This window comes from Mugil cephalus, chromosome 14 (genome assembly GCF_022458985.1).
Source record: "Mugil cephalus isolate CIBA_MC_2020 chromosome 14, CIBA_Mcephalus_1.1, whole genome shotgun sequence".
Lineage (NCBI taxonomy): Eukaryota > Metazoa > Chordata > Actinopteri > Mugiliformes > Mugilidae > Mugil > Mugil cephalus.
The window spans coordinates 19,992,563-20,019,142 of NC_061783.1; the positions used below are offsets into that span (position 1 = coordinate 19,992,563).

The 26,580-nt window shown below is 40.0% G+C and overlaps 1 protein-coding gene across 1 annotated transcript; it reads left to right on the forward strand.

Moving 5' to 3' along the window:
• The first annotated feature begins 233 nt into the window (after positions 1–233).
• On the forward strand, positions 234–26,406 carry LOC125020583. The gene is made up of 10 exons (XM_047606020.1): positions 234–508; positions 5,782–5,843; positions 6,194–6,214; positions 6,366–6,641; positions 7,839–7,926; positions 8,283–8,509; positions 9,772–10,059; positions 11,210–11,388; positions 22,114–22,206; positions 24,964–26,406. Exons 2-10 carry the CDS (start codon positions 5,798–5,800, stop codon positions 25,411–25,413), a joined length of 1,668 nt encoding a protein of 555 aa, XP_047461976.1. The 5' UTR covers positions 234–508; positions 5,782–5,797; the 3' UTR covers positions 25,414–26,406.
• Positions 26,407–26,580: the final 174 nt, after the last annotated feature.

Genomic DNA, 26,580 nt, shown 5'->3' on the forward strand with positions numbered 1-26,580 from the left:
CTCTGTGATAATTACTACCAGCATCCCCACTACCCTTCGTGTTAATCTAGTCCTGGACAATCAGGACACTTTTTATAGCCAATTAAGAGTCCAAATAAGATTACAAATTAGAGTCGACCCCCATTTCAAACGCTCTGACTGAGCAGGTGATTGAGAAGTCGCTGCTTTTCTAGCGGTGTCCCGGGGATAAACTGCGGAGAGGTTTCCTCGTGGCTCGGAGCCAGAGTCAGAGTCAGAGTCGGAGTCGGCGCTTTTTGACGAAGCTTCCCGAGCGCAGCCGAACTCAAATCCACCACAAACCCGACACCAACCGAAAGTCTTCAGCTTCTCCCGATCCGGTCCCACTGAAGTCTGTTGTTGTCGGGCTTGGGGGTGATGGTGTGGACGAGATTAATGAAATAAAGAGAGAGAGAGAAAAATAATAATAATTATAATAATAAAGAGAGATTTACATCACTCCTGAGCCCCTCCCAGTCCAGTGATTTTTCGGATTCGAGGCTTGACAAAGGTAATTACCACCATCCCTTTATAATTATATATTACAACAATTGGTCTTTTTATTTTTTCCTCCATCCTCTCGACCAAGCAGGGAGGCAGTGGGTTAAATTCTGCAGGTTTTCTTTTGCTGGTTGGACTATTTGCTTGTGTGGATCGGTCCCATTTGGTTTATTCAGGGCGTGTGAGCAGCAGCAGCAGCAATTACAGGCTTTTTTTTTTTTTTTACACAAGAAAAAGGCGCTATGGTATAGCAGGAGGTAAACTTTACGGATTTCCAACGGGGGGAAACGATGCAAATTTGAGAGAGAAATCAGAGCATGGCTCATTTTTAGAAGACATCACTGATCTTAATGGCCTCCTATGCTTTTGACAGTTTTTTGGGGGCTAATTCTCTAAATGCATCTTTCTGCTGCAGAGCATCGTTTCCCCGCTGATGCTGTCGTTGTTGTCGCAGGAAAAACGAGTGTTTTCATGTATGTGACACAGACCGACGGGCATCATCGTCGTCCCTGTGATCGGGGAAATACCCGTCTGAATTGAATGGGGTTTTCTGGTTCATCCTGGTGGAAATGGTTACGCAACGCACTACGGCACACATTAGAGTATTTGTCATTGGCCATTTACTGATTGATGAAGTATTTCTGACACCTTGCGTGGGAATTTATAAACTTAAAAAAAAACACCTAATATATCCTTTATCTTTTTTTGCAACAACTTATCTGCAGATTCTTGCTCACTTGAAGCTTCACTTTGAAGGCTTATTCTCGGATATGCTTTTAAATTGAATTTCGTTGCGCACAGACTCTGGCTGCGAAGCGTCCCACTGTGGTGATGAAATCCACGCACAGCCTTTCTTATTCCTCACCCCCCCCTCATCCCTGCTCCCCATTTTCTCGTTTCCTCCATCTTCGATTCCCCTAACAGGACAGCCCCCATTCACGCCGGTGTGTCGTGACACACCCTTGGCTGCACCACCAGCGGCTGCTGCTCCGGGCTTTATGTTATGGGCTGCGTAAAGAGCGAGGAGGGGGGAGTGGACGTGGGGATGGGGATGGGGATGGGGGTGCACAGGAGAGAAGAGTGCAGAGGCTCAGAGAGGGGACCCTCCTCCAAGGTGGCTCAGATTTCAGTATCTTAAGATCTGAGGTTTCTGTATTTAATTTTGGATGAATATGTGCATGCGGAAATCAATTCATTAGCGTTTATAACATCAGGATAATAATACTGAAGCAAATAAGAAGAAGGACACAGAGAGAGATCAGTACAAAGAGAAACCATAATGGAACACATGGTGCTGTAGGAGATATCAGATATTAGTCTAATGTTTCATCCTGACTCACCCTGAAGTCAGAAGGAAAGAAAAAAAAAGAAGCGGATAAAAAAGGAGAGAGAAAGAGAGAGAGAACAAAGGGAAGGGATGAAGCGTAACTGTTTCAGAAGGAGATAAGAGGTGGACGGACAGGAAACCAGAGACAGAGCGAAGCAGGAAGATGAGAGAGATGATACTGTAACGAGAGGAGTCAGGAGAACTGATGCCTCTGTGGGCCGGGAGAAGAGGTGGTGGTGGTGGAGGTGGTGGTGGGGGCTGTTACAGCCATCAGTCAGGGAGGATGAGATCGTGTCACACACACACTTCAGTCACTGCTTCGCCTCGTACAGGTTGATCGTGTCTGATTGGTCCTAACAGGAGAGAAATGACCCCGTTTACATTCAGACAGAGGCGTCACGTTACCGGCTGAAGCTCTTATGTACAATGTTTTATTAATGAAGACAACACCTGTGATGTTTATACAACTATAAGACAGACTTATGTGTTGTCGTGCTTGTTCTTTTTTGGGTTGAGTTTACACTGAATATTACATCAAAGGTCACAGAGTCTCGCTCTGGAGATGCTGTGACGTCACAACAGATTTTCTATTTGATCTCATTTGTTTGTTAGTTACAGCAGGAAGTTGTTGGTCAACCCGTGAAACCTGTGACACAAAAATAATCAGAGAAGTGTGTGACCTCCTGGATTTCTTTTCCAAATCAATCGATAGACCGATCAGGCAGAACATTATGACCACCTTCCTAATATTGTGTGGGTCTCCCTATAGGGCCGCCAGAGCAGCTGTGATTCACCAGAGGATGGACATCTGAGGGTCTTCTGAGGGTGTCCTGAGGTGTCTGGTAACAGGATGTTGTTGGTGGGGGCCTTTTAGTCCTGTGTGCTGAGGGGAGGGGCCTCAGATCTTAACAAATGTTCTTTTTTGAGTTGTTCCTAAACCGTTTTTGTGTGTGTGTGTCTGTCTCAGGCTGCTGTCATCAAGGAGTGTTATTGCTGTGGGGTGGAGGGTGGGGAGTGAGTGTGGGGGGGGTCTGGTCTGGTCTGGTTTAGGTGGGTGGTAAATATTTAAGAATCATCCACATGAACGAAAACCTGCTCCAAAAGTTTCCCAGCACAACAGTGAACTGTTGAACGTTATTTACTTCTCCCGTCAGTGGTCATAATGTTGTGGCTGATTGGTGTACATTCCCATTGAAATAACAGTAGCAACATAAATTATATATATATTCTACACAAGGGGGCAGATTACAAGTCTGAAAATGTACTCTGAATACGTCTCCAGTCAGCTTTTAAAGCCCGTGTGTGCGTTTATACAATCAGCAACAACCTCTCATTTTCTTGTCAGACATATCGTTCCTCGCTATCAACGAATCAAACCTGTGATTTAGGGCGAGCACTCACACACACACACACACACACACACTCACACACACACACGCAATAAGCTAATGGCTCTGTAGACCATTAAAGTGAGACGATTCAAACCTTCTTCGCGAGGCGGCGATTAGGAAAATTCGTAGTGATTACTGTGTTCCACCGGAGAACTAAGAGCCTCTTGAGCAATTTCTCTGCCCACATTAATGCCGGGGCGTCGTTCCTGAAGCGACTCTGCGTCTGTTGATGTGTGGAGCGTGAGTGGATGAGCTTTTTTTTTTTTTTCTTTTTTCTCTTTTCTCCTTTAAATAGCACTCTAATCTCTCATCTGAAGACGCTGGCAGAGATTCAGTGGCTTTGTATTGTTCCCTGAATATAAAGTGATTCGCTCCAAAGAGGAAAAGAACTCTGGAAACTGCTTTACATTAAACTTTTTTTGCAATAAAAAAAAGTAAAATAGAAAAAAAAAAGAAGCAGGTTTTATTTAAGTGAGGAAATACATCATCCCCTTACACTGAAGGTTGAGTTGGTGCATATTCACCGAACTGCTGAGCAGGCTTTTTTGAACTCACTGGTGTCAGCTGCTCCATTATGGATGTTACAGCTACAAGGGTTGTGCTGAGGTTGGGAGCGACTAGATTGACTTGTTGTCATCCGAGCGATGGCGTAATTGTAGGGGTGGTGTTAAGACAGTGCGGATGAGTGTTTGATGGGAGTCTAATTAACTTCACAGCCTCACACTTAAAACAACGTCAGTCTCACATGTACATTTCGTGTTCATCTTTTCGGCCTGAAATGACTGTTTTCTAACTTTGTGTCATGTAGGTAAGTTTATCTTATATCCTATATTTATCCAATAAACATACTAGTATATATTGCTCCATTATGTAGTGACATTCAAACTAAAGAAATTAGAAAAGACCTCTATCTGTACATCTCGTTATCCAACCTTATCTACTACTGCTTCATCTAATCCAGTGCAGTAGCAGTAAGTAGTAAAAGCTCAGAGTGTCTTCGTGCCAGCTGGCTGCCGTCCAGTCATCGTCCTAAAGGGCCGAAACGTCCACTCTTGCATTTGAATCACATACCTAAACCTTCTCCTTCCTCTGTTGTTGTGTCTCTTTCCTTCATTCTGGGTTCTTTCCCTCCTGAGTCATGTCATGAGATGCTGTGGTGTCTTTGCAAGACTAGTGGGGGCACAGAGGACAATAATAACCCTAGAGCAGAGGTCTACGATGTTTTCCAGACCAGGGACCCCTAAAATGGTTGGAAAGATTAAGTAGGGACCACCCATCTACTATATGAGTTATATATTAAAGTCAGTCCAGTGCTATTTACAAATATACATTACTATTAACATGTTTTATTAAATATTAAGCTGTAAAAATAATACATAGGTTCAAATATTCATTTATATATATATATATAATTGCACTGTTAGTAAAATATGTTGGGTTCATGTAAATGTGAATTTGAAGAAATTCAAATTTGTGGGGGAAAATTTTAAAAAATAGATAAAAAATGTCTAATCAACCAAAGATTTTGTGACCAAGCTGCAGTACCTCCACAGACCCTCTAGGGGTCACGGACCCTCTGTTGGGGTCTTCAACGTTTTTCAGACTACGGACGCCCAAACTGATAAAAGATTAAGTAGGGACCTCCCACCTACTATATGTGTTCTATATTAAACTTGACCCAGTGCTTTTTTATAAATTTTGCATGAAATATTAAGCTCTAAAAATAATACACATATAACAATAAAACAAATATTTTTTGTTATGTAGTAGTTGGCTGATGAGCATGAGTTAGCTTCTCTTCTGCTAATATTGCTTCTGGATTTCACCCGGGGAATGAATAAGCTCTCGGACAGTTGCAGGGAACCTGACAGAGTCAGTGTGTAATATGCGGCCTTGTGATTGGCTCAGCAGCGATAGGGGGCGGGGCCTAGTGTGCACAGGAAGCTTAGATTGACAGGTCAACAGTGAGCTGTTGAGACAGCTTAATGAGTGAAGTGATGATTGAAAGATAACATCTTCCACCTCCATTTATCCCTTTACTAAAATATGTTGGTGTCATGTTAATGAATATTTAAAGGAAAAATACATAAATATGTCTAATCAACCAAAGATTTTGGTTGATTAGACATATTTATGTATTTTTTAGTACCTCCTCAGACCTCTAGGGGTCGTGGACCCTCTGTTGAAGACCTACGCCCTAGTGCATGCGTTTCAGTGCTTTGATGACATTTTACGTGTTTAATTTACTTTGCAGCACTTCCATAGATTTCCTTGCTTCGAATTCTTGGCAGTGCTCCACCCTTTGATATTTGAAGAGCTAATTTGTGAAACAGTTTGGCGATTGAAGTTGGCACGCCTCTATTAGCTGTTTTTGAAATGAAGCCCAATTAAGCGATGCACCTCTAACTCAAGGGTTTGGGCAAATATAACACGCCAAATAAAAAGGTTTTATTCTGATATAATGTCTCATTTGAGCCGTGCTGGTGCTATAAAAAGCCTTTTCATTTGTTGTGTATCGTCTTGTGTATTGGTTTCTCTCTTTTTCTTTTTCTTTTTTTTTTGCAGAGATCGGCTGTTCAAGATGAAAGTAATCAGCGGCGTCGTGCTTGGCGCCCTGTTCTGCACTGGTAAGCACAAACGTAATCAGACACTTGGGAGAGAGTTCAGATAAATGGATGGCTGAAACAAAGTTCCTGCAAGACCAGAATTCTCGAAAACCAGAACAAGAATTAAGCTAAATGATGCTGTGCTCTGTTTCATTTGCACTTTATTGTTTTCTTTCCTTCCTGTTGTGAGGAGTCAGGTTGTGTTTTCCTTTGTTTGTCTATTTTCAGCTGTTATTATGTGAAGCATTTACATTTCAAATGATTTCACACTATTTGAAAAAAAGCACATTTTTCCCCTTTGAACAAAGGGAACAGATTTATTTAGAGATCTTTGTGTTAAAATAAACTCCTTCCCATCTTCTCTACCACAGTCGCGTCAGCATCGTTGCAAGGTAAAAAATGCATCATTACTTGCATGACGGAGAATACTTTTTGAGATAACATGCACGAGAAAATAAACACAGTTACGGGGGTGAATTCATCCGAAAGAATATAAGAAACTTTATATTGACGCGACTAAATAAAACATGTTGATTCCTCCAGTCACAGAGGAGCACAGGACGGTCTTCATCGGCGAGGACGTTCACATCGACATCCCCCCCAAGAGCATCGCCGAGGTCCTGTTTAAGCCGCCGACCAACGACTCCGCTCAGGTGTTTCTGATGCAGGCGGGTCAGGTGAACAGCCAGTACAAACACGCTTATCTCAACACCCTGGACCACCTGGTGCTGGATAACGTGCAGAAGGAGAACGAGGGCACGTACATCATCAAGAACACCAACGACTCCAGCATCACCCACCTCGTCCTCTTTGTCAGGGGTAAGATTCTGGATTAAATCATAGTTTTGACAGCAGCATCTTTGAAAAACCTTCTGCTAAGGTGTGAAAAGTTACAGTTAAGCTACAATTACAAAGACGTCAGCCCTTTAGTTTTACAGAAAATGCAGCTCCTACAAATCATAGAAGTGTGGAGACACCGAAGCAAACTATTGGTGATTTAATAAAGACGTTCTCTAGACACATTTCTGATATCAAAGCCTTAACCTCACCAGCAAACACACTGTGTTTGCACTTTTAAACTGCTTTTATTGTGAAGCTGCTGCAAGAAATGTGACGTTTGATCAGCAACAATCCAGGAACAAGGCTTAAAGTAAAATAAAATTCTGAGGCTAATTAATTTGAGGAATTATTCGACTAGCAACTATTTAATTCAGTTTCAGTTTATAAAAAAACAACGGTAGATCATATTCTAACTCTAAATTGCAAAATGAACATTTAATATGAGTTATTATTATATATTCTTTTACTATTTTTAAGTTATTTGTTTGCAGTTAAGACACATTCTCCTAGTTTTACAATTTTTTTCTCCATCTTTCCAACAACAGTGACGATTTGGATGATGCATTCATTAATACTCGGAAATTCTATTTTCCAATTCGTAAATTTCAGAATTCCGACACCGTAGCGTTCACATTACAGGTTAAAAATATAAGCTTGGTTTATTTCCGCCGTTTGCTGAACATAAAAATGTGTGCAGCAGCTATTTATGTTATTCTGGAAGCAGTGATTTCCGAGTTTGACGAGATTTTTTTTTCTCAAGTTGCCTTGAATGCAGCATCAGTTGTAGCTCTCAATCTCAATCAAGACCCAGCTGCTTTACTCTCATTCTATTGGTGGACGAACTCAATTGACTAATTGACTGATGGAACCTGGAAATATCCTAAATATTGCATTTTTTTAATTTATTTTTTTTTTAATTTATTTAATTGCGATCAAACGCCACAAGCAGGAGATCCGGCCTGGTGCCAGAATACTTTAAGCCGTGCAGGAATACCATCAGATATAGCATTAGCGGTTTTACAGACTGCAACGTTGCCATCGTTGAACGCAACACGGTAAAAATATATACGAATGCACTGCAATACCTCAGTGAGCTGTTATGAAACTGTGTGTACAATGAGAAAGTTGAAGCCCTTCTTGACCTTTCACCTCTAATCCTCTTGTTCTGACGGTCAGACTGCTCTTTGGAGCAAGTGGTGAAGTACGGGGAATCCTACACCATCCCTCTCAATCAAGTCAAAGGCCCCATCACCCTGAAGTTCAGGTGAGGTCAGAAAAAGAAATCTGTACGAGTCATGTTTAGTACATATTGGTTTAATTTGCTTTGACATAAAGGTACAACCAGGAACAGAATGAGCATGTTTCATTTCCTCTCCTTCTGTAACAGTAGATTTATGTAAAATAAGCTCCATGCTAGGGATGTCAAACATGTGGCCCGCAAGCCAAAAATGGGCCAGTAGGAGGGTCCAGTCTGGTCTGCAGGATGCATTTGAATAAAAAGAGGAGGAGTAGGAGGAGGAAGGGAACGAATTAGAAGATACTAAGGGAAATGTTTCAGTTAAATCCAAAATCTTATTCCTAATTAGTCCACTAAGAGTGTTCTCCGTTTACCCTGTCAAGGCCCAACCTGATCAGAGTGAACCAGACGGAGGTTCAGCACACAACAGATCCTCCTCTCGTGGTGCTGTACAACAAGTCGACGGGCGTAGCCGAGGGCTACGAGCGGCGCCTCAGCGTGTCCGAGAAGAAGGTGACGCTGCACGCGGTCGCCATGACGGACGAAGGGAGCTTCATGGTGCTGGACCACGACGACCACATCAAGATGTGGAACTGCCTGAACGTCAAAGGTGAGGAGAGACGTGAGATTCTCATCTAAAAACGTGCTCTTCTGTAACAGACTGTATAAAGATCAACAGCTCCTCTAAAGTGAAGTCTAAGCAAGTAGAGCTCCCCCTGGTGGCTGGCTGCAGTATAGGTCATTACCTCCTTGGACGGTTCAAACCAAAACACTAAAATACACGTCATTTAAGTTATTTACCATGGAAGGTTTCAGTCATTTTAGTTAATATCAATGATCAATGATCAACTTTCATTTTATTTAGTTATCTCACACTATAGAAACAGGATGTGACATACCAGTTGCCATGACAACCGCTCCATAAAGGCGTTTTCCGTATGTTTCCCGTACATATACAGTCTATGACAACAACAGTTTTCTTACATTTATTTGGGCTTGTCTGCTCCTCGTTATGTTTTTTTAATAATTTAAGTCATAATATCACGTGACTGCTTACGAGTAGTTGACTATTAACATAATGCTTCAGACTATTTTCTTTTTATTCCATTATTTTCTTGGGAGTTAGTTATTTGTCTGTTGTATTCACCTTGAACATTTCAACATATGAAGTAGTCTTCATATGTTCTATGTTGATGTTTATTTGAAAAATAAAGGTTAAATAAAAGTAATAAGTTGTTTTTAAATATATGCAAAATGAGGTTAAACCTGCCTGCAGGGTTTTTAGACGACTCCAGCTGTAAATGAGAGCATGACACTTGTCTTTAAAGTCCACATAGAGTGTGCACTTTAATCAGTTGGCATTAAAACAAATATGGATTTATTAATACTGCAGGTATTTGTTAAACTGATAATTTAACTCTGACACATCTCAGACATCTCCTGCCTCTGGATACCCAAAAGAAATGCAGAAATTAGTTAAGAAGGAGTTGGCTAAAAGTGTGTAACACAGAATGAGGTTATACATTTTATTTTAGGGTTCATGAATAGTTAAACAAACCGTTTCGACTCAGGAGGACAAAAGTCGACGGGAAGACAATACGAGGGTCTTTAAATGAATTATCATAAGGTGGTGAATAATTCATCCTCTGTGGAAAATGAATGTGCATCAAATTCCATTGCACCGAACAGTAATTCAAAAGCAAATATGTTAAACAGCTAATGGAACAATTGGAAAGATGACAGATGACCAGTCATCCTCTGGGGATCGTAGCTGTTTTTTTGTTTTAATCCATCTAATGGTTGTTACATATTTAAGTCTGCAGAATCACTATCAATATTAAAAGTTGCACATGATGCACTTGTGATCCACAGAGCACCAGACCTTTCTGCATCTCAACTACGGAGAAAACCTGAAGACCAAGCTCTACCTGCACCACTCCAACGTCAACATCGTCTACAGGCCCAAGTCGGACAATCAGGAGCGGGTCATCGTGGACCAGGGCGCGGTGGTGACGCCTCTGGACCCGCTGCTGGAGGGCAGGCTGAGCGTGGAGGGCTCGGAGCTCATCATGAAGAAGATCCAAGTCTCCGACGCCGGCGTCTTCAGAGTGACGGACCTGGCCGGGTTCCCCGTGGTTAACGTCTACATAGACGTAAAAGGTACGAGGAAGGTTTGAATGAACAGTACGTTTAGTTGTGATTATTAGCTGCACGATAAACTAATTAGCGGCGGTTTTTCAGTGGAACAGAAAAGAGTCTGATCAGATGTAGATGGTTTGTGGAAGGAGCTACGCTTATTAGCATAGTAAGTGGGAGTCAGTGTAATGAGACTGTCAAACCTGTAAAAGCAGATTTACCTCTGTGTTACTTAATATATTATGTTATTAGACTTGCAGATAAAGCAGAAATACCTTAAATTATCCAGAATGCACCTTGACTGTGTGGCTCATAGTTGCCAGCAGCCGAGATCAGGATCAGGATGCAGATGTCTTCGCATTATCTTTTTTTTTTATTTTTTTTACATGCTCCAAACACATGTAAACAAACTACAGTAATATTAGAGTAAATTGCTTTATTATCCTGAATGATGATATGGAGCGATTTGAACTTTGCAGCTGAGGAGTGTTTCATGTCAAAGAGCAAACACGTAAATAACGAAAGCAACGCTGTGGTCGGCATTTATGTAATTATTACTCAGAGCGTACGAGAGAACCTGAAACCACTGAAATAACACATTTCCATTAGAGTTACATGATACTTAATATATATAGCAAATCATAAGGCTGTAAGCAGATATGAGCAGATATTCAAAGTGTTGTCTACTATAAATACATGCAGCAAGAATTAAAGTTGTAACTCAAGTATTATTATATTGTGAACCATTGACTTAGATGTTTATAGTTTTTATGAATGTTTTTATTAATAAATGTGAATATGTGAGGATAAAAATACTGTTAATAGCTACTCACATTTCTGTTCGTTTGGCTTCATCTGGCCAACACATACACCGATCAGCCACAACATTATGACCATCAATATGAGAAGTGATTTAAACCATATTGTGACGATTCAATGTTCTTCTGGACCTGGAATTCATTCATGTGGATGTTACTTAGACATGTAGCGCCCACATAAACCAGACCAGTCCCCACCCCCCCTTACTTAGACATGTAGCCCCCCCACACCCCATAGTAATGACACTCCTGGCAGTTAACTAGATAACTAGATTTTCATGCTACTTGAAAAGATGACAGATGATTTCCTTCCCGGGTTTGAAGCAGTCACCAAGGACTCATTATTTTAATTTCAGCGTATAAACTGCCTCCGCTGACGGTGGCCATCCTCTCCATGCTGGGCCTGATCGCCTTCATGCTGCTGGTGTGCCTGCTGTCCTGCGTCTACAAAGTGCACAGGAGGAACGAGAAGAACAAGAAGCTGGCGCTCATCGCTCAGCAGGCCGGCAAGGGAGACGGCGAGGCCTTCAGACAGGTAACAACCAGATAAGACTCCACCGTCCCTCCACAGAACTGGTTGTTTAATTAGCTGTTTTAAATTTTTTTTTATGTAGCGTGTGATTGTGTGATGGGATTTAAAGGTATACAAACGTTCTGGTCCTGCTGTGGGAGTCAAGATGTTCAGCCTCCTCCCCTACGGTGCTGGACCCGACAAACGTGTTCACGGCCAAATGAAACGCGTCACTGCTGCAAAGGACGACACGGATAAACATGATTCCTGCTTCCTTTTTTTTCCTCCCCTCATCCGGTCTTGTCTTTTTCAGATCAACTACCAATGATGTAAACATTTTAAAATGAGTGAGTGCAATACTGAACAAAATAGAGATGTTAAAAGCCTAAAAAGAAAGTAGAGAGTGACCTAATTCATCACTCTGCAACAGATTATTATTTATTTTTTATATGCAATATTAGCTAAAGAGATTTTGCAGCTTAGTATTTAATGCAAAATGTTAACAATGATGTATATTTATAAATAACACTGGGCTGAGGTTAATGTAGAACACATATAACATAAAATCTCTCCAACAGTAAAAACATTCCCGCTCTAATTCGTGTTATATTGAAGAGTTCACTCATTCAGTTGGACCTCTGCATCCATTGTCCTGTAATTACAGTAACGAGTCCAATGCGCTGGCGGTTTGAAGCCTGAGAGCACGAAACGAGGAAGCCGCTTTCACACCGTGTCCCGTTTTAAATTTTAATGAAGAACCAGCTCTCGTCTGCAGCCTGACAGGAAGCGACGCTGTTTGGAACAGAAACAGAAGAGTCGTGCGATTCTGAAACTGCAGCTCGACAAATGCATTTTATTTATTACCGTTAAGTGGAAATCATTACAGAGCCGTTGCAGGGTGAAGGACAGAAATGCGGTAACACAAAGACGGGAGTTTAGTACCCACCAGGTGAAACATGCCGCTTTTATTTTGCGTAATTGCTCCTGATTCCTTGTAATTAATCAGTTTCAGGGGGAATGTTTTTAAAAAAAACTGGTGGATTTTACTAGCTAAGAGTCAGTTTTTAATAAACTTAAATTCAATTATGGTGAGCCCACCGGGACAAAATACAAACAAGTGATTGCTTTCAAAACTGCCTCTGTTTACCTGCTCAGTACCGACTGATTAACTGGAGGGTTTAGAAGAGCTGACAGTTCACTCACCGTTCAACCAGTTTGTTAACGGACTAAATTTATGGATCAATTAAAAGCTCATTACAAACACACGAGTCACCCCGAAGAAAAACACCTCGACATCGGGCTCAGAGATCGATCGCTCTGTTGAGGGACGGTAGTTCGATACAGGCACCAAATTAAAAAAAATAAAAAATAAAATAAAATTATCTGAGCCATGTGTGTCCACGTCAATTATACGAGCGTTTAATAAAAAAACGCTGTCAAATTCAAGACTAAATCAGCTGGTTTTACGGTTTTACCAGAGGCTGTTTGAATCTAATCCAGGTAAATTAATCTGCCTTTTTATACCTTTTATTTCAACCAAAAACCTATAATCTGAGCTTTTCACTGCTTCCAGTTAACCCCTCGTTCCCCGTCCAGAGCCAGAGTCATAAACCATCCTTCAAACTGAAACTGAGCTAATTAAAAAAGTCACTTCAAACAGATGAGTGGGTCCCTGTAAACAAGCCGCCGCCAGAGACTGATTGCTTTGCAGAAACTATTAGATGAAATGTTTACAATACTCCGTATAACAAACTTAGATTACAAATGTCCCGACTGACTTGAAAGTTGCTCTGAGACGGATGGAGGATTATGGATGTTTCAGATTTTGCATATCAGCCCCAGTTGAGATCCATCTGTTTTATGGGGTGTTTGCGGAGCTGCTTTAATTTGTCAGTGGTTTATGGAGTAATTCTCACTCTATAGGCTGATTCATTCTACTGATCTGCCTTAATATATGTTTCTCTCTGCTCTTTAATTTTCCTTCGCGTTTTAGAAACACGCTCGGGTGTTTGGACGTCACGGCCGACGAGGCATCGCATGCATTACAGAAACAAAAACATGGTGAAATGCAGCAGTAAATGTAGCGAAACCAGGAAAAATGTGGATTATCAGATCAAATTAAGGACAATTGGACTCAACAATGATTCATATGAACTGGTATGGATTTGGAAAAGTGGATTAGCCTCAGTTTGAGTTAGTTTTAGGTCATTTCAGTTATGATAAATGTAGCTAAATAGAAGATGCTAACGCTAAGAGCTTTACTGAGAAGTACCATTAGCCACAAAGTACTGTAGCGTTAAAAGGATGACGAGGAGCGATCACAAAGAGCCCTAGTACAAAGTTCAGAAGACAAAATCTTCAATCCAAAATGAAGAAGGAGGTCATACAGAAATGAACAAACTGGTAAGGAGCAGGTAAAAATCCTAAAAACAAAGAACAAACTGGTTTAGGCCAATTAGAGTAACGCTGGGATGCAAAGACACAGAACTACAAAGACAATCTAGCAAAGAATACAAGGGAAACAAGACATACATAGAAACATAAAAAAAAAAATAATAATAAAAAAAAAAAAACAGACGGGGGGAAGTAAAGCTGACAAAAACACTGGGACTTTCAAAATAAAACACAAAGCGCAAAAGAAAGCACAAGTGACAAGAAATTCATTAACTGACCCCAAACCACCAGAATGGACATTTATTTATTTAAAATTAGACACAATTTGTCTTTTAAAATGTATTATCACAAACTATTCATACAGAAATATGACTTTAACGTATTTAACTTAAGCCACAACAAAGAATTTAGAATAAAACTTCCTTTTCATAAGACATTTATGAGATTAACCCTTTCATGCACGATTTTTTCCTGTGTGTTTTTATTCCTCTTTAGACAAATAGAAAAAGTTACAAAAGTTACGAAATTGTCCACTCACATCATTAAATTACAAATTTCTCCTCATATAAAATAATTATCCAGAAACTTTAACAATTATATTAATTCTTAGATGTTGCTTGGTGCCAGCATATTTTTTATTTATTTATTTATTTTTTTTTTTTACCTTCAGTGTTGCCCTGCTACGGAAGTATTCACACAGAATTCCTGAGGTATTTCAGTCCGTCTGTCGGCCATCTTGATTTTGAGTTAAAAAATATTTTAAAAAATTGCACTTCATTGCCACCAGTCGGCCAGTCGGTGGGAGTGATGCACAAGCGTCCTCTGTGCTGGTTGATATGCACTTACAACATACATATACAAAAAAATAAAAATAAAATGTTATTTATATATTGTATGAATTCACTGTTATCACGAACTCCGTCACAGGGCTAATACCAAGAGAACAAACAACCGTTTACACTTAACTTCACCTCTGCAGTGAATTTGAGTCCAATGAACCGAACATGAACGTCTCTGCGCTGTGGGAGGAAGCAGGAGAAAACCTTAATTTCCATCATACATACACACCTACTCCCCATTCAGGGCTCCTGTCTAGTGTCTGTATGTTTGTGTTTATCTTAGAGGATCTGAATAATCACTGTTCTCACACTTTGATATTGTTCATCAAGTTTCACGAGTGTTTAGTAAATTGAAAATAATATGGAAAAGAGGCCGTATGTGGTCACAGCTGGATGTCTCTGATCTCCCGGCCCAGCTGACGCTAATGTTGCATGTTTACGTTACGTTTCTCCCTCTTACTCTAAGGAGCCTCAAACGGAGCCTCTTCTTGGTGAGAGAACTGTTCTGGCCTCTTTTGTTCCGCTCTTTATCTTTTTATTTCTTTGTTTTTTTTTTTGGTGTCTAGAGAAATGTGCAGCTTCCCGTGGCAAATAAGATCCTTGATCAACTTGGCGCGACAAGAATATTGATAAACAGTTTCAGAAAAGCGTGGCAAAGGATTTTTTATTTTATTTTTTTTATAAATTGAAATTATGGCGTGTTTGAACTTATATGAAAACCATTAAAGATATTGAACATCCGTAGACTAAATGAATCCCGGACACGGAGGAGAAACTGCTATCAATCTCTATGAACTATGGCAGAAGTTGATCGAAGACCTAATTTGACAAAAAGTCAATGAGTAAGTGGTTCTGGCACCAAGACTTGGAACAAACTGCCTCTGTGATCATTACGGACGTTTCAGTGTTTGTGTGACCGAGCTGCGCTCAAGCGTCATTATTTCAGTACATTAAATGGAATAGGATGAGATTGCTCTAAATTTAGGATGTAAATGTCCAATCAGTGATTAAGAAATGGAAGGATGGCCGGAAAAGTAGGACATTAATCTAAAACCTTCTGGTAGACTTCTTAAATGAGGCCAATACTTTTTGCTTTTTTTTTTTGCTGTTAATTAACTAATGGATCTTATTTTCTTTCCTGATTAGATTAAACATCATGTATTTTTTTAACCTCCTGAGACCCGAGCTTTTATTCGGTATGTCTTTTTAGTTTCTCCACGGTATTTGGGATCAGTAGGACCTAAGAAGTATAAAAACTAAGCATCATCTTTGAACAGGAAGTAGAAGTTTTTGAAAATAACTGTGTCCTCATATGTGGACACTGGGATTATGTTATTATTTAAATTATAAAGAAGTCTTCAAAGTGTGACAAAATATAAAACAGTTTATTTTAATACCTGAACGTTGCTGAGCAAAACCGGAATTGGGAACAATGAAGTCCCAACGTCCTCAAACGTGTACTTGCTAATTAGCGACGCTGTAGCTCGTTGATAAAATTTGTTAAGTTTGCACGTCATATCAAACTAGAAACATTAATGAGCATAAATAAATATGTTTGAACCTCGCCTGTGCAATGAAACCTAAAACTTCATGTCCCCGTATGAGGACGCAGGGTCTCAGGAGGTTAAGCTCAGATAAAAGCCAGTGAATCCCGGTTATGAGTTTGTGTCTAGTTCTGGTTTGAGGAGCTCAGTCGTGTGTGAGAACTGTCTTTAAGGATTTTAGACGCAGTGTTGACCCAGGTCGGGGTGCAAACAGCAAACATGTCTACTGATTGAATCCAGTATTTACTCTCAGTGTTGCAGCTTAGGTTTCTTAAAACAAGTAAAAAAAAAACGTCGTCACTTGCTTTAAGAAAACTTGGTTTTAAAGTCCCTCTCCACTCGAGCAATGTGTTATTGTGGTTGTTTTTACTTTGTTGGAGGCAGAATGTGTTCAGAGAGCGAGGAAAATGAGTCCAACTCCAACAGCTAATGAGTGAAGTGTCGCCACCTGGAGCTTGAATTTAACATACATCGATCAGCCACTACATTATGACCATTATGAAAGAGAAAGATAAGAGAAAAATAAATAAATAATCATAATAAAAAATCATGTAAAATAATAGGAATAAAAGATATCATATAAAAATGAGAAAACAATATGTGTATCTATACACAAATAATAATAATAATTCATATAATTAATTCAGATTACACATATATATACGGCAACACATTTACAGGCTTAGGAAATTTAAAAAAAGAAAAGATAAATCCACAGTGACAAAAAAGAGGTAGGCTAATAGAAATAGCCCCTCATGTTTTTACGGTAAGAAGTTAGTAAAATTGACCATCTTGTGATAATTCACTGTTCTGCTGGGAAACTTTGGGACCTGGCACCTAATGTTACCTTCTATAAGAGAAATAAATAAATCAAACAAAAAACATTAAATAATAAGATATTAATAAGAAAAAATCATGTAAACAAATTGAGAATAATACAAATAATAATAATAACAATAGTAATAATTTGAAAAGTAAAAATAAAAGTAATAAGTATAAGTAAGTAAAACTGATCATGCTGGGAAACGTTTGGACCTGGCATCCATTCATGTGGATGTTACTTAGACATGTAGCCCCCACCTAGACCAGACCAGACCAGACCAGACCAGACCAGACACCCCCCCACCCCATAGAAATGACACACCTTGAAGGCAGCAGGACACAGTCACATACACAAAAGGAACAGCTCAAAAAAACATGAAGAATAGCACAAGGTGTTGACCTGGCCTCCTTATTCACTAGATCCCAAACTGACCAAGTATCTGTGGGATGATCCACCCATAAAGGCCCCCCTCCCCTCAAAGACCCCCCCAACTAACAATATCCTGTTTCCAGCCACCACAGGACGCCTTCAGAAGACCCATGTCCATTCTCTGATGAGTCACCTCTATTAGGAAGGTGGTCGTAATGTTATGCCTGATCGGTGCATGATAAGTGACACAGGTGAAATGGAGACATTTGCATATTTATAGATTTTTTAAATAGGGGAGAAGCCGTAAACTGTTTTTTATAAGTACGTTTCTTTATATATCTGCAGTTATACTTTGCAGAGAGGATCTTTAAACGTCTCTTCGTGTTAAATCTGTCGCACAACTTCGGCTCAGGAATCATAATTGAGAGTCACATGATGTCATAGACGTTACGGTAACTGTTGACGTTAAGCACATATTTCCTTCTTGTTTAATTGTGTGGATCAGAGGTAACTCTCCTGTATATTTATATACATATATATATGTGTATATGTGCGTGGCAGTAGTTTTGTCACAGGCCAATTAATCACTGACCTAACAAGTCTGTGTGTGAGCTCTTTGTGTTTCGTTTCTTTGTTTGTATGCGTTTGTGTTCAGTGTTGTGTGTGTTCGTATTCAGGTTTCCAATTGATTTCCAGTAATAGATTAATATGTGAAAAGATGTAAATACACTTTAGCTATGATGTGCTGTTTTTACATTTACTCTTAAATATCATTTATATGATATGTCATATATTATTACAGTTAATAGCTTTTAAACACCCACTAGAAATTATTTTAAACACTACGCGGTACAAAGTAGCAGCGCAAAGACAAAGTTAACTATAAAATGTTTTTCTCTGGAAATATTTAACTCACCAAAAGGTATGTTTATTAGTGGATATATTAAAATGCATTTCGTTTAATGACGAATTGAGATTAAAAATGCATCAAGTAACTTAGAATATGGTTAAAATGTGAAAAAATATCCATATATTCAAGGATTTTAGGGATTTTTTTTTTTTTTTTAATTGCTTGAGTCCATCCTTAATAAAGCAGAGACTTGTCAGGATGTTATTTGTTTAATAAGAAGAAGCCAGTTTAACTATAACTGCTCTCAGGTATTTAATATAGTATATATTATATATAGTATAGTCTGTTTTCTCTGTTGTTAAATTTCTAGGGTGACCAGACGTCCTCTATTTCCCCTAAAACTAAAAGTGTGTCAAAGACAAACTATTCTTTTTCACAAACTCAGATCTGGTCGCCCTATAAATTACAGACTGAACTAGTCATGTTGTGTCATGATTGTGAGGTAAAAAAAAAAATAACTTGAATAAAAGAAGGTGCTGCAGGTTAAACAGGGAGTCCACATAAAACATAAAACCCAAAAGAGACGAGACTATTGATCCCTGGGAAGAAACTACAAACGACCTGTCAGTGTTTAAATCAGCTCCACCTTTTGTAGATAAACACATGGATCAATATATAATTGAGAGACTTTTAAAGTCCATGGGATATATGTCACATACATTTTTATTAAAAGTAAAATCATTCATTATGATAATTTGTCTTTACAAAATTCATAATTATTTATTATGGAACCAAATCATTTATTAATAAAACAAATGACTAGATATCACTAAATAATGTGTGAATTGAACAATAACTTCTAATTATCTAAACAATAATAAAACAAGCTCATTCAAAATCAGTTTTTATTGTGTTCTTTTTGTTTTTTGTTTTGTATGGAAATTTATTGTATCTGTGTCCAAGAAATCACTTTAAGTTATTACAAACTAGGTCTTCAACAGGGGGTCCGCGCCCCCTAGTGGGTCCGCAGAGGTACTGCAGGGGGTCATAAAACCTTTGGTTGATAGGACATTTTTTATATACAGTATATATTTAATTTCCCCCCATAAATAATAAATAAAATAAAAATATAGTAGGAAGGGGGTCCCTATATATTTATAAATAACTTAAAATTTCAGTTTACTCTACTGTATACATATATATATATATATATAATGCCCTGTGGTGATTGGTTATAGGCGGCCATGTTGATTTTGGGCCTGAAAGCATGTGATCAACTATAACACCTGAACTATGATAAACTGACTAAGCCCCTCAGTTATATACTGGCCCACATTAATGCTTGGTTTTATGATTTCATCCGTCAAAATGGCGACGTCTTGACTTTGATTTAAAGCACATCCTTCGTGATTCCTAAGTGATAAGAAGCAGAAGAAGAAAAAAGCAGCAAATGAAACTAAAGCCACAAAGATGTCGATTTGCACTGGATCAGTTTTTATCACAGGACCCCTGTGTTATATTTTGCAAAAGTAAGGATTAATGACGACCTCTGCAGTCATTACAAATTACCGGCGGTCCCCAGATAAAACCCGTCCTGTGCGAATGAGGCTTTATTATTTATTGTACTTGTCTGTGTGTGTATCCGTCGTCTTTAAGGCGTCTGTGTGTTTCTGTAAACCTTTATTTAGCAGTAAGCTGTCTCCGTGTGCTCACAGTGTGTGCTCTGCCGTACCGTCGGGAGCTTAACGTACGTGTCGGTGTTCTGACGGTGGAGGTTGAGATGACAGCAGCCGCCCTCGATGCCACTCACTCTGACACGTTATGGATTTTTCTTTTTTCTTTTTTCTCGTAGACGTGAGAACACAGGCAACACGTGTGAGAGGATGTCAGCGACCTTTCGGGGCTTAACCCGAGAGGCCGACGGGAAAACTCAAATCAATCTCACCTCTTTACTCCCTCTCTCTGCCTCACAGCTTCTTCACATCCCACTCGCTTCGTTCCGTCTACCTGGCCTCCCATCACTCTCCCCGTCCATGTCTCTTCCCTCTACGACTATTTCTTACAGCCTCGTGTCTCATTTTTTTTTTTTTTTTACTGCAATTCATCCTGCTCTCGCCATCCGTCTCTCAGTTTCCACTTGGTGTCTCTTCAGTCATACTTATAGTTCCACTCCCACTTCCCCTCTTTCATTTTCATCAGTATTCAATCAACTTCTCTCCCTCCACAAAGATGATATATAATGGCAGTTCCAGCCAACACAGGACTTAGTTTTGTTCAGAAAAAACCTGTGCTACTGCTCTTAAACAAGTATTTTGTGGGGGTGGAGTCACTTTTAGGGGAGAAATATAATAAAAACCCAGAGAAGGCAAAGTGTCGAGCTTCATTATAGAAGTGTTTCTGGGGACTAAGTATTCAAAAACGATACAAGTCTGTCAAAAAAAAATAAAATATTCAAATATATTTCACCTGTTACAGATGCAAATCCTTACTTTGAAGGGACTTTAACATCCTGAGACCCGGCGTCCTCGTATGGGGACATTATGTTTTCGGTTTGTGGCAGCTAATTCTGCTTCGTTTAGCCCAGTTGTCCTCATATGGAGATACTTTTGTCACGTACTGTTAGCGAAGGCTTAATTAACTTGTTTATTTATGCTTATTAACTTTTCTAATTTGACGTGACATGAAAATTTTATAAATTCACAAGTACTCATTTGAGGACGTTGGGATTTCGTCACTTCCAATTCTGCTTTTGCATTAATATAAACAGTTTTATATTTTGGTTACACATTGATGACTTATAATGGAATATACAGTGAAATAATCCCTGTGTCCACATAATTTTTTTCAAAAACTATTTCCAGTTCAAAGATGATTCCTTTTTTTGTTTTATTTATTTATTTTTTACTTTTTAGGTCCCACTGATCCCAAATATCTAAAGATTTTAATCTTAACCTCCTGAGACCCTGCGTCCTCATATGGGGACATGAAGTTTTAGGTTTTATTGCAGCTTGTTCTGCTTCATTTAAACCCATTGTCCTCATTAGAGGACGATTCAGTCTGATGGTAGCAAAGGTTAAAATGTATTTATTTATGCTCATTAATGTTTCTAGTTTGATATGTTGTGCAAATTTAATACATACAGCGTCGCTAATTAGCAAGTACTCGTTTGAGGACGTTGGGACTCGCAATTCTTTGCAATTCTGGTTTTGCTCAGCCACGTTCAGGTATTAAAATAAACAGTTTTATACAAATTGAGTGCAATATAAATAATGAAATAGTACCAGCGTCCACATATGAGGACATTGTTTTTTTCCTGTTGAAAGACGATGCTTATTTTTTATACGTCTTAGGTCGTACTAATCCCAAACACTGCGGAGAAATTAAAAATGCATAACAAATAAAAGCAGGTTAAATTATTAAATACCAGACTTGGACGTTTTCTTCAAAATGGCTCCATTGACTCTTACCCTCATTCTTTCAAACCTGTCTCTGTTCGCTCTCCACCATTTTTCCTCTGACCTGTTTTCCTTCTCTTTCGACCGATCCATCTTTCATTACTTCCACTTTTCTTTAAACCTTCCTGTCGCCTCGTCTGCTTCTATCTGGTTCCTCCTCTCAGGGCGTCTTCCCTGCGGTCCAGATATTATTTTTCAGACATTAGGCCCTGTGTCTTCTCAGCCTCCACCCCTACCACGAGGACACAGTGTCCCCTTTAATATCTGTAGTTAAGAGCTTTCTGTGTGTGTGTGTCTGTGTGTGTTCACGTCATCTCCAGTGGTGTCGATGTGTGTTTTTTTTTTCTTTTTTCTTTGATGACTAGCTGTGTGTGAAAGCTCCATTTTTCCTGGGATGTTTCGCAGCCGTGGCTAAATTTCCCTCCCGTCTCCTGCCTCCGTGTGTGTCTCTTCTTCTGTGTGTCCGGGTCTGCAGGTGGTCCACGAGGCTTACAGCAGGTTCACGGAGGAATCGCTGACGCAGTCCGTGTGTGATAAACCCTCGGAGAGCACAGAAGTCACCATCAAGGTCAGTGGTGGAACCAAAGAGGGTTGTTTATTAATCAAAATGCCACAAATGCCGTGAAGGAAATTCCAAGGTCTAATCGGATTAGTGATGAACACAGTACGCTCCCCTAAATCTGCAGCCCTCCTTTGGCTTCATTTTCAACTTTATTTTTAACAACTATTAATTTTTTTTTGTGTGTACCTCTTCGACTTTGCATCAAATGCCACACAGCGACTATCTGGGGAATATAGTGGAGCTTTTTGCAGCTAAAAAGGCGGCCATTTTCCTCAGGTGTTGAGCGCTAATGGTGCGCTCCATTTGTACTCAGAAGTCGGAATTTCTGAGTTGGAATTTTATACCCAGAAAGTTGTGGAATCGTCCCTACCCCCTGAGTTGAGTTACCAAGATGGCCGCCCCGTGTGTAAACAGTAGTTAGAAGCTCCCATAATATTACATTTATTGGTAATTTGATTAGTTTTTCAGAGAACTGCAAGTCCACGTCGCGCTAACAACGGCTAAAAAATATAGCCTGGTAAAACCAAAACAGTGCGAAACTGTGATTAATAGTGTATTTTTGAAGCAGGAAGTACTACGTAGCATCACAGTAACTCACAGTAGTTTGCGCTATTGACAAAATTCAAAGTGTGGCTGAACACTGGGAAGTTGTGCTTTTGTCTGGAAGATCTTTGTGGCATCTCAAGCGTATAACTAACCTTGTGTTTTACCAACAAATTCCTCCAAAAAACTCGCTCTGGGGCCCAGAAAGTACAACTTCCCAGTGTTCAGCCAAACTTTGAATTTTGTCCATTGGTAATTGAAACACAGCAAGCGTTTTTTTTTAATCCGCAGGCGGATGTTTAGGTCTTAAATGGTTGGGAAAAAAAGGGAAAGAGAGAAAGGAAGTCTGCAATGTTTTACTCATATTTTGTTTTTTTTCAGTAAGATAAACTGATATAAAAATTATCTGATGTCCACAATGTCCCAGGACAGGCTTTAGAGCATTGTCATGTTGTCCACTGAAAGTCATTTGGATAGAAAACTGGACGTCAAAGACTTTTAATTTGGCCACTGGTTCTGTTACATTCATATGGTGATATTTCAAACCTCAAAAAAATCTACAGTTTTCATTATTTTTGGAGAATTTATTTTGAGTTTATTTAACTTTCTCCAATGTCAAGAGATTTATGTGATTTTTTTTTCATAGGCCCTAAAATTCCTGGCGCTGCCCCTTTTAATTGGACTTGCCATGACCAGGCAGCCACAAACAGCTTTACAAACTCCTTAATGTGTAAATAAGCAGTGGTTTACTATGAATTTAACTTAAAATATGATGATCGATGTGAACAACTGAAGGATTAAGCCAAGTATTCGTCACTGAATGAGGTTGTTTTAGTCCTTTAATAGAAATCAGCAGAGTTTTACGCTGAATGATGATTTGGATAAGAGATGCAGATGCAAGGACCATTACAAGAGTAAAATGTGAGAATTGAGTCGTCCTCTTAATTATTAGGAGAAGATGCATGCAAGTACTGTCCTGAAGTTTTATAAGGAAAGATTTAAAACACCAAAAGGTCATTAACCGTCCTCCTATTTGAGGCTGCTTGGCAAAATCCACCTGCTATATAATGTCACCCAAGTGCCAAATGTAATTAAAAGGCAATCAGCCGCACACACACACACACACACTGCACACAGCAAAGGAACAGATTAAGGTTTGTAGAGTTCAGGGAGTTAGGACTGATTGCAGCCTCTGCAGAAATCACTGCACTTTTAATATTTAAGATCAGATCAGAATAAAGGTGCGGCCTCTTTTTCCAGATTTGTTGTTTGACCTGTTTCTTCGTGCCTGTGGCCACAACTACAAGCTAAAACATTCATTAGAGGAAAGATACGAGGCAAAACACATTGAGAAGCCCAGTCCTACTGAAAAACCGACCAGCAGGCTAGCAGTCAGCTAGCAGCTAGCAACCGACACCAGCTAACTAGCCTAGCCAACAGCAGTAGAGAAGAAGTGATGGGACATGCAGCTACACTATAAAACCAACACTTCTCCCCTCTGCAAAACACATTTAGAAACCCAGTCCAACTAAAAAAAAAAAAAAAAGAGTCAGCTACCAACTAGCAACCAACAGGAAGACACCAGCTAACTAGCCTAGCCAACAGCAGTAGGCAGTTTTCGAGTGGACACCTCCCTTCACCGATGTTTCGTTAAGTATTATCTTGAAACTTGAAACCAGTTTTAGTCCTTATCATCTGCACGTATATATGTACTTATATACCCTTACTACTTATTATACTAATGAAATGTCTCCTCCGTATTTAACGTTATTTAAATGTAGCCTCTTTTATGTCGGTGCCATTTCTAAGTATATGCATTTCTGTTTGTTTGTTTATATATATATATATATATACCAGTATTGTAAATTGTAAGTAACATTTTTATTGTGTACTGTATATTTTAGTTGTACAAGTGTAACAAGGAACATAAATAGTGTTGGCTGCAGAAGAGAGGGACATAAATCTATAAATATAATCATGGAAACATGCACATGAATTATTCAAGTTGCTTTTTCTCTGACCTTCTTTTCCCCCTCCCTTCCTTCTTCCTCCTGCACACTGTTGGGGAAATCCTTTATTCTGCTCGCTTCATTTGTTCTATTTTTTCCTGCATTTCTATTTATTTCACACCTACATTCTCTTTCCCACACGTTTTTTTGCTGTCGTCTTCTTTTGCACCACTTCTAACCACTCGCTTCCATCTTCTCCTCCCTCTTCCAGGGCCTTGAAGTGACCAAACCCGGCCGCTACCAGACTCTGAGCTCAGACAACTTCCTGGAGATGAGTGACTCCGGGGTCGAGTTCACAAACTCTGGCCTCCCGCTCGACAGCGACACCGACGCCCCGGTGACCTACGCCTCCCACAAGCCCCTCCTGAATGCTATGTCGCCTACGGCCGTGACCGAGGGAGCGCGCTCCATCAGCCCGGAGACCACCGCCGTCCCAGACGGCGAACTCAGCGCCAGCCGGACCCCCGACTCCGTGATGAGCGCCAGCCCCACCTCCCACCCTCGCTCCCTGGCGGCCGCGACCCCCGACGGCAGCCTGCGAGGGGCCGCGTCTCCGGGCGCCGCCTCCAGGGGCACCGCCGAGTCCGATTCAGCCAAGACAGAAGGAGGAGCTGAGGGCGGAGAAGGAGGCGAGAAGGAGGAGTCGGCTCATAGCACCTGAGAGGGAGAAGAAGCCAGGTGTATTTTTTTTCTAACCCACGTCTCCACAATGCATCTCACAGGACTCTTTTTCAACAAAGTTTATCATCACTGCATTTAAAAAAAAAAAGAAAAACGATGCCTGGATCCGGATGTCAGTGTAGCCTATTGGAGAAAATAATCGCACAAAATGCACAATTCAGAATTTAATGCACTACGCTGTGAAAAACTAAATGCAAAAGAGGAAACCCCACTAAAAGAAGAAGAACGACACAAACACATTTCCGTTCATATGGAAAACGCATGCGTTTAAATTAAAGAAGATGTCGTAGTTCAGATCGACAGAAAAAAAAACTTTAGAGTAGACTGCATGTTAGCTTCAACGGGCCAAAGAAGCACAGGCTCCAAAGGCAGGTACGGCGATAAGACAAGGGTAAAACACTCTCAGCACTTTTAGGGAAACACCTAAATGGGATCAGACGTTTAAAGCTCCCGTCAAAGAGGCTGCCAAATAAAATAGTAGTCGTTTGACGTTTTGACAGGCTGAGCGAGTGCGCGCCAGCGAATCAGACGTTGTTTTCTAAGACTGCGGCTACGAACAAGCCCGGGAGAGGTGAATCTCTAGTGCGTCGCCTCTGACAGCACTTTTTGTTCCGCTCTCACGGCATCAGGCAAACACTGCGATGATTGCGTTTCAACCCACCCACGCACAGACTCTATTATTAACAGTACAATCATGTCACAGAGAGCTTCCACGTCTCAGACAAAAAGTGCTTGTTTCAGCACTCATTCACCGTATCCATGAAGCAGAAAGAAAAAAAAGGCCACTCGGGGTATTATTTCTCTGAAACTAGCTCAATTAGATTGAGCACCGCCGCTCCTATGTGAGTGCCGGTTGTTGTTTTCCTTTATCTTATATCTTAGTTGTCAGATCTGCCACTTTCCAAGGCTGCAGGAGCCTGTTGAAAACGTCATCTCACTCACGCTAACAATAAATATCCCCAGAAGAAGAAAAGAGAAAAGCAACACAACACACCCACGAGACAGTTAACTCTAAGAAACTATCCTCATCTGTTTTTTATTTTTTTTTTGTTTTTTTTTTCCCACGCCTGGTGGAGTTGTCAAAAGAAATAATATTCTGAAAATATCGTGCGATACTGTTGCGGCTTTTTTGGAACGGCTCCTCGGA

Coding starts and splice junctions, on each gene's coding strand:
- LOC125020583 (XM_047606020.1), top strand. CDS start 5,798: ATGAAAGTAATCAGCGGCGTCGTGCTTGGCGCCCTGTTCTGCACTG. Junction 6,215..6,365: donor CGCGTCAGCATCGTTGCAAG/GTAAAAAATGCA, acceptor TGATTCCTCCAG/TCACAGAGGAGCACAGGACG. Junction 6,642..7,838: donor CCTCGTCCTCTTTGTCAGGG/GTAAGATTCTGG, acceptor TCTGACGGTCAG/ACTGCTCTTTGGAGCAAGTG.